Source organism: Solanum stenotomum, chromosome 2 (assembly GCF_019186545.1).
Source record: "Solanum stenotomum isolate F172 chromosome 2, ASM1918654v1, whole genome shotgun sequence".
In the NCBI taxonomy this organism is placed as follows: domain Eukaryota; kingdom Viridiplantae; phylum Streptophyta; class Magnoliopsida; order Solanales; family Solanaceae; genus Solanum; species Solanum stenotomum.
The window spans coordinates 25,344,794-25,352,700 of NC_064283.1; the positions used below are offsets into that span (position 1 = coordinate 25,344,794).

Consider the following 7,907-nt stretch of genomic DNA (forward strand, 5'->3'; position numbering starts at 1 on the left):
AAATTTTAAATGTAACACACAGACCATTTTATTTTATTTTAAAAAGATACTTTTTATATTTAAAAGTAATTTAACTTGAACTTGTTACTTTATTGGTTAATGACATGATTTTATAGCTACAAAAGGTTAAATTTCTAATTTCTTTCTTAAATTTGGTATTCAATGAAATGTCTATATATATATATATATTTTTTGGTTTTCCACCTAGTGTTCGGAGCTTACATTGGAGCTCCGACTAATTAAATTCAGATCGCGCACTGCAGGGCCTATTCAGGGGTGACGCTCCCAACAAGATTCTCTCCATATCCAGGGGCTCGAATCCGAGACCTTTGGTTAAGGGTGAAGCACTCCGATCCCACTAGTGCACCACAACCCCATGTTGGTAAATGTCTATATATTATTGTGAGGAAGGAAGTATACATTATTAAGAAAAAAGGGAGGATGGCTTATTGTATTTGGCTAGCTCTTGTATTAGTTGCATTGTTTACTTATCTTATTCAAGAATTAACATGGAAGAAGAAAGTTCCTCCAGGGCCTAGAGGGCTTCCACTTATTGGTAATCTTCATATGGTAGGCAAGAATATTCACCATGATCTTCATAAAATAGCCAAAAAATATGGCCCTATAATGTTGATGCGTTTCGGTCTTGTTCCTGTCATTGTTGCTTCATCTCCTTATGCTGCACAACAATTCTTGAAGAACCATGATCTTGTTTTTGCTAGTAGACCATATAGTGAGGTTTCTCGATACATTTTCTATGATCAGAGAAATCTTGTGTCTAGCAAGTATGGATCTTATTGGCGAAACATGCGTAAATTGTGTACTCTACAATTACTTAGCTGTGCCAAGATTCATTCATTTCAGTCTATGAGGAAACAAGAGCTTGGAATTCTTGTCAATTTCCTCAAACAACATCGCGGTGTTGTGGTTGATCTTACTGATAAAATTGCATCTCTTAGTGCCAACATGTCTTGTTTGATGATATTTGGGAAGAAGTACATGGATGAGGATCTTGGTTTTAATGAATTGGTTAAAGAGACAATGTGTATAGCAGCAAGGCCAAAACTTGGTGATTATATTCCCTTTCTTGGTGTGTTTGATCTCCAAGGATTGTCTCGTCGTATGAAGGAATTAGCTAAGCCTTTTGATGAGTTTCTGGAGAGAGTTATCGACGAGCACCTTCATAAATTCAGTGACAAGAATCAAGCTAAGGATATTGTTGATACACTTATGGGCATTATGCACTCTAATGAAGCTGAGTTCGAGTTTGATCATCATCATGTCAAAGCCATTTTGCTGGTAATTCACTACTCTTTAACTGTACTACACTTTTGCTTGTGTGATTTTACAGAAAATAACTAGTAACTATTTTTGGAGAGATCATCCATAATAAGTTGAGTAATTTTATAGCGACAAAAAGTAGTTTAAAGGGTTCTGTTTAGGAGAGATTTTCTCTCAACAGTTATAATATGTAGGTCAATTGGTCAAATCATATAATAATATTATGTTTTTTAGTATAGTTTTTGTATTTCAATTTATCAACATTATGATTTGCAATTGTAAGCTCCGCATAACATCATGATTCTTCTGAACCCAACATATAGGACTTGCTGGTGGCTTCAATGGATACATCATCAACAGCAGTTGAATGGATTTTATCAGAAGTTCTAAGACACCCTGATGTAATGAAAAAACTTCAAAACGAGATGGAACGAGTAGTTGGGAGAAAGAGGATGGTGGAAGAGAGGGATTTAGAAAGTCTGGAGTACTTAGATATGGTCATAAAAGAAGGTTTTAGGCTCCATCCAGTCGCGCCACTATTAATTCCTCACGAGTCAATTGAAGATTGCAGGGTTGATGATTTTCATATACGTAAAGGATCCCGACTATTAATCAATGTTTGGGCAATTGGGAGGGATCCAAATGTTTGGCCTGAGCCAGAGAAGTTCAAACCAGAGAGGTTTTTGGAATGCAACATTGATCTTAGGGGACGGGATTTTCAACTTTTACCATTTGGATCTGGCAGAAGAAGTTGCCCCGGTATGCAGCTAGGACTCACCATTGTTCGATTGTTGGTAGCACAATTGGTTCACTGCTTTGATTGGGAGTTACCAAATGGTATGATACCAAAAGATGTTGACATGACTGAGAAATTTGGTTTAGTATTAGCTAGAGCTCAACATCTAATGGTCATTCCCAAGTCATATCGATTGAAATTTTCACAAAATAAATGTTAAAACAACAGTTGCACTGTTCTTTAACAGGAGGGGAATTTGTCTTGTGGTCATGATTTTAAATGAATAATGTACGTACCCTGGCACCTATGGTGATAGATCAATGCATACTGCAACTATTTAACTACTATTATAGTAGTATAAATTTAGCACCTACCATGTAAATTTAAAGTAAATACCTCATATACAGAGCTGACAAATTTTAAAATATCTCGTGTAATGTTAAATTTGAAAAAAAAAGGAGTGGGTAATATAATAAATTTTTACCTTTTTAATTTATTTTTTTACCTTTTAATTAGGGGTGTACAAAATCGAACCAAAAATCGAATCAAACCAAAAAAAACCCGACCAATGATTTGGTTTGACTTGGTTTGGTATTGAAAAAAAAAATCGACTTTACTTGGATTGGTTTGGTTTTAACTAAAAAAAGTTAGCCCGAAACCAAACCAACCCCACATTATACATATATAATTTATTTTATATATAAAGTATTTACTTTGATGTAATTTCTAAATATTATTAATACGTTTTCATAATTTTTATCTTTTAACATATTTATTCAATTTTTTTAGACTTAAAATTTTGAATAGTCAAATAAAGGTTATAGTCCATATATATTAGTACCTCTAATAAAGCTCAATTCAAAATCAAATCAATACTAATGCTAACAAAAAAAATAAAAATTCAATACTAAGAATGACAGTAATGTTGAATATTTGTTCTTTAGTTTTACATTGGTTTTGACATTTAAAATACATAACATAATTTTAATTTTTCTTCAATGTTTAATCATGTAATTAATACCTATTAGACTTACTTTAGCACGGGTAGTACTTTTAAATTATGATCATTTTCATTATGACTTATCAATTTGAAATATTTATTTTATACGATTTCATTGTTATTTTTTATTGAATATTTAAGTGTCATCACTCATCTCATATTTTGTGTTATTTTTTTAAGAAACACCTTAGATAGTTGTATTTTGGTTAGACTAAAGAAATATTTGGAGCACAAGTTAATTATATGTTTGTTTTAATACTTTTTCAAAAAAAATTCAAAAACTCGAAAAATTCTAGTTTTATTAGTTTAATTTGATTTAAAAATTTAAAAATTCGACACAAATGATTTGGTTTGATATTTAAAACATCCGAACCAACCCCGAAAAAGCCGAGGTTGAAAAACCTGAGTTTTATTCATTTGGTTTGGTTTATAAATTTAAAATTTGACAAAAATGATTTGATTTGATATTTGAAAAACCCAAATCAATCCGATCATGAACACCCCTACTTTTAATAGAAAATTGAAATAGTTTTTAGGTAGTTGTACTATCCTTTCTTACGTGTTTATCTATTTTGTTGCTTTAATTATAACCTGACAACTAACATGAACTCACATTATTTTTTTCATATTTACCTTTTTCGTTCCCCCTTTTATTATATTTGTTCTCACATGAAATTATTTTCATATAATTTAGACAAATACTATAAAAGATGGAGGTGAAGAGTTAAGGGAGTGGGATGGTTGAGTTGAGCGTTATGGAGGGTGGGGGTGAAGATGGGTTGTGTTTGGAGTGATGGAAAGACACAATCAATGTGAAATGTCACTAGTAGAGCTTGTTTTCCGTACTTGTTGAATGGAGAAGGCTTCACACTTACAGAGCAAAAGGACAATTGACAAATTGACTTCACAAGTGCTACCAAAAGATTGAAGGAACGCAATGAAGAACCAAGTCCTATTATAGAGTTTATGTATTAGGAGTTTTTCATTGAGTAGTCATATTGATGGAATCTTAGATTAGTGAGTTATAAACTTAATTAAAGAGTGTTGTCTTCAAGTTGAGGTAACTCGAAAACTTGGAAACACACTTGAGAGGTTTGTGTGTTGTTAGGAATTACAGTTTACAATTTCTTAGGTTACATAGGTTTGTAATCTTAAACTGTTGAGGCTCAGTGATTTGGTGAAGCGATTTGGTGAAGCTGGAGTTAAATCTTGTAGGGGTACGGATCATGATTTTCTACATCTTTTAAGCCAGGTATTTTCCACGTAAAACATTGTGTTCTTAATTTATTGTCCTTACTGTTTCGTTGGAATATGTTAGGTAACATGTTTCAGACTTTGTCGAAAAGTTAAGTAACTAAATTGTAGGTCATGAAGAATATCAAAACTAAAATCTGATCAGATCAAGGCAAATTTCTTACAGCACAAGTCCCTTCAGCATTTTCTATTTTACAAACAGAACACTTAGTCTGGTTAAGAATCACCCATGTTTAATAGCTATATTGTAGCAGGTCTTTTTAAGTTTATTCTACCATCCTATACATCATCATGTGCTAAATAATTTACACTTGGTGCTGCTTTATGTATGATGCACACAATGGAAACAGAATTCCAAGAATTTCATAGTTCAGTGACAGCCTTTATCTACTTGCCACTTGACTGAGCATGTATTCCACGATCATTAGGTGGTCGTGGCAATCCGTCTTAACTGATGTTAAGGGTCAACGGAGGGTGTTGGAAAGTTGGGTTTGTGGGGAGACTTAGTTGGTTGCTTGGCGGTAGGAGGGTATTTGTATACAGAGTGGTAGCAGTAGAGAATCCTGATGATGCTGCAGAAGAAGAAAACACTGGCACTGGAGTGACCACACCTTGGCTATGTGTTTTCCAAGCCCAATTTGGAAGTCCTGGAGACGAACTTGCTGCTTCAGCCTTCGTCATTGCTCCTTCCTGTTAAACAATACGAAATATCTCCATCATGCTTCATTCAAATAAAAAGAAGCAATAGATTCTGAAATAAATGACGATTAGCTATGTCCAGGCTAGAGCAGCCTTGAAATTTTAATTTGGCAGACGGTAAAAGACAGTCAGCATTGCCTGGTGTTACAATATAACATAAAACTCATGTACATGTCTGAGTAGAACACGATACTTACTGTACTGTGGGGAGAAAAAACAGGATACATGCCAGTCAATATGGAAAGCTTAGACGCTGTTGGTGGACCTTGTGGAACAGTAGAGGAGCTTTCAATCTGTAAGATTGACAAAGAGGAGTGAAGAAGAAAATATTAAAACCGAAAAATGAAGAGAGTGAAAAGTCGTGCTATAGAGTGAACATAGAAGTTAGAACTAATTAAAGTATGTGAAGTAGACTGGTTGATGCATCTTCAAAAGTATTTTGCAGAGTGACAAAAAGCTCAAGCCACGGAGAATGTACTAAGGAGAAAACAGATAAGCTATGAAGTCTTTTACGTATTTACATCAGAAAATACCTCAAATGTTTTGCCAATAACCATATCGCGACCTCCAAAATTGAAGTGTACATTTCTACCAATTTCACCGCCCTTTAGACCCTCCAAAGGCGGAGAAATCCAGAGGTTCAGATCAAGATTCTCACCACTACCTACATACATGTTGAGAGAACTTGTCATATTCTGCAGGTTACCAAAATGTCACAAGTTGCAAGAAAGATGTATAAGAGATAAGGTTAGATGGATGTACCACCATCTTTATTATCCTCCTTCATTTCTCGTTCATACGTGCTAGCCACAAAGTTGGTAACTGCTTCCCTTCCATTACATTTGATAGCAGCTTTTTCATACGCCCTGCACCACAAATAGGAAAGTGCAGATTTGGTTAGATGAGATTAAGAAAATGAGATATTCAGTCCCAAAAGGCTATCAATTCATGATCACAAGGACCTTCAGCTTTGACTTTGCTGTCAAATATATATGCAACCAAGCACTTTAATCTTATAGGAGCAGTACTAGAGACCCCTATCATTTCCAACGATAATCAACTACCACCATAAGTTTGTAGTTTAGACAAGAAATTTGAAAGAAAAATCAACTAAACCACCGTGTATAAAACTTCTCGCGAAATTATAAAAATATAATGCGTCTAGTAATATTTTTCAAATAGATAATTTTATGCATCCTTACTTTTTCCCAAGGAATTGACCACATTTGTGCAAGGTTGCACCTGATCTGTATTTTGAATTTCCCCTAGAAAAGCCATTACTTTGGCGACGGAGTACCTGAACAAATTCTTCTTTTGACAAGTTCTTCATCTGCAGATCAATGAACAAACAGTTGTAAATTTTAATGATATCCACAATCATTCTTCCACAAATATTAATTATTCTACCTGCTTCATATCTTCGTCGTAATCAGTTATATTGAAATTAATATCAGCATCAACTCCCCGAAATTTTATTGCAGCTCGATCATATGCCCTAAATTATTCAAAAGAAAACATTTAGATCTAGTTCAAAAGTATGAAACATAGATTGCTGCTCTTACTCTTACCTAGCAGCAGCATGAGCTGTATCAAATCCTCCTGAAAAACAACGGTATAATTCAGATTAACAACACGGAAACTCGTCTTCGATATAATTAACTTTTATGGATGCTTACCCAAATACACTTGTTTCCCACAATCCCTGCACATCGACCCAATGAACAATAATCAGCATAAAAGTAAGCATCTCGATAGATTTTTTTAAAAATATCAAATAAATACGCAGAGTAAGTTGTGAATTATTACTGCAATTGAAAATTCAAGAGAAGTACCAGATGTGTGATTCCCATCTTCCAGTTCGCCGGTAAAATGTGACGCCACGATACTGAGAGCTACGGGACCTGGGTCCACGTCGGCTTTTCTTATGCACCGGAGGTTTGTAAACGGGCACTTGTACCCCACCGGATTCCGATACAGACAAGTTGAGCCAGCACTGAGATTGACCTTGAATCTTCTTCGTCTCATCTTTCACAGGAAAAAGCTGTCTCGTGAGCATATCACCAGTAGTACTACTCTCATCTTCACGATCGCTCTTAAGTATGGAGAAATTAAGAGTTGAAAGTGAATGGTTACGAGGCTGGAAGGAGGAGCTGTTGGAATCTGATGAAGCAGTGTTGGATGTTGCAGAATCATCCTTGAAGAAAAGAGTATATGTATTCAGATCCAACATATCTCCCACTTCACTTTTTCACAGATATATATTACATGTATAAACTAACTAGTAAAATAGAAGAAGAAGAAATCAAAACTATTTGCGGAATAGACTGAGAGATCATCATCAATAGTTTGTTTATTGGAGAAGAAGATAATATTAAGATGCAATCACAATATTACAAGTTGATAAAGAGAGAGAGAGAGAAAGGTTGTGTTGTGTGTGTATGGTGATGAAAGGGCTTACAAGTGGATTGAATAGATAGAATGAAGACGAAGGGAAGGAAGTAACGTATAGTGCAGTGTGTTTGGGTAAAACTAAGGTATAGAATAAAATGCAATTTTATCCTTTTTAGGTAAGTGGTCACCAATTTATACCAAGGAATCCACAATTTTCTTATTATTCCATTATAGGAAACTCCAACATATGTAGTACTGGAGTATATTATATAAACATATTTATTTCGCTAACTAACCTCTTTTCACCATTTTCTTGGATATCAGAAAAGGCAAGGATAGGAATGGGAAAATAACTCTGTCTCAATTATTTATTTATCTGATTTTAACTTGTTATAAAGTTAAAGTGAATTTTAAATTAAAGATATATTGAATATATTTAAATATTTGTAATCTTATGATTTTAATCATGAATTGTGAGAAGTTAAAATTAAGGAAAATGTGGTTACAAAAAGAAAAATATATTTATATTAAGAAAAAAAAAACGAA

General features: G+C 34.0%; 2 protein-coding genes across 3 annotated transcripts; one reads left to right on the forward strand and one right to left on the reverse strand.

The window, feature by feature from the left end:
- The first annotated feature begins 441 nt into the window (after positions 1-441).
- On the forward strand, positions 442-2,256 carry LOC125855625 (cytochrome P450 71AU50-like). Its single transcript, XM_049535373.1, has 2 exons — positions 442-1,299; positions 1,605-2,256. Exons 1-2 carry the CDS (start codon positions 442-444, stop codon positions 2,235-2,237), a joined length of 1,491 nt encoding a protein of 496 aa, XP_049391330.1. The 3' UTR covers positions 2,238-2,256.
- A 2,133-nt stretch (positions 2,257-4,389) lies between these two features.
- LOC125856834 (ethylene-responsive transcription factor RAP2-7-like) lies at positions 4,390-7,427 on the reverse strand. Of its 2 annotated transcripts, none has more exons than XM_049536478.1 (9): positions 6,803-7,427; positions 6,647-6,672; positions 6,539-6,569; positions 6,378-6,465; positions 6,173-6,300; positions 5,736-5,836; positions 5,504-5,634; positions 5,168-5,263; positions 4,390-4,961 (listed from the first exon to the last, which is right to left on the reverse strand). In XM_049536478.1, exons 1-9 carry the CDS (start codon positions 7,198-7,200, stop codon positions 4,719-4,721), a joined length of 1,242 nt encoding a protein of 413 aa, XP_049392435.1. In that variant the 5' UTR covers positions 7,201-7,427; the 3' UTR covers positions 4,390-4,718. The 2 variants fall into 2 exon arrangements, with proteins under 2 accessions (XP_049392435.1, XP_049392434.1); XM_049536477.1 differs by having other exon boundaries at positions 5,733-5,836; positions 6,803-7,424.
- Between the last annotated feature and the right edge of the window lie 480 nt (positions 7,428-7,907).

Coding starts and splice junctions, on each gene's coding strand:
- LOC125855625 (XM_049535373.1), top strand. CDS start 442: ATGGCTTATTGTATTTGGCTAGCTCTTGTATTAGTTGCATTGTTTACT. Junction 1,300..1,604: donor ATGTCAAAGCCATTTTGCTG/GTAATTCACTAC, acceptor CCCAACATATAG/GACTTGCTGGTGGCTTCAAT.
- LOC125856834 (XM_049536477.1), bottom strand. CDS start 7,200: ATGTTGGATCTGAATACATATACTCTTTTCTTCAAGGATGATTCTGCA. Junction 6,570..6,646: donor TGGGAAACAAGTGTATTTGG/GTAAGCATCCAT, acceptor GTTGTTTTTCAG/GAGGATTTGATACAGCTCAT. Junction 5,837..6,172: donor GGTCAATTCCTTGGGAAAAA/GTAAGGATGCAT, acceptor TTTGTGGTGCAG/GGCGTATGAAAAAGCTGCTA.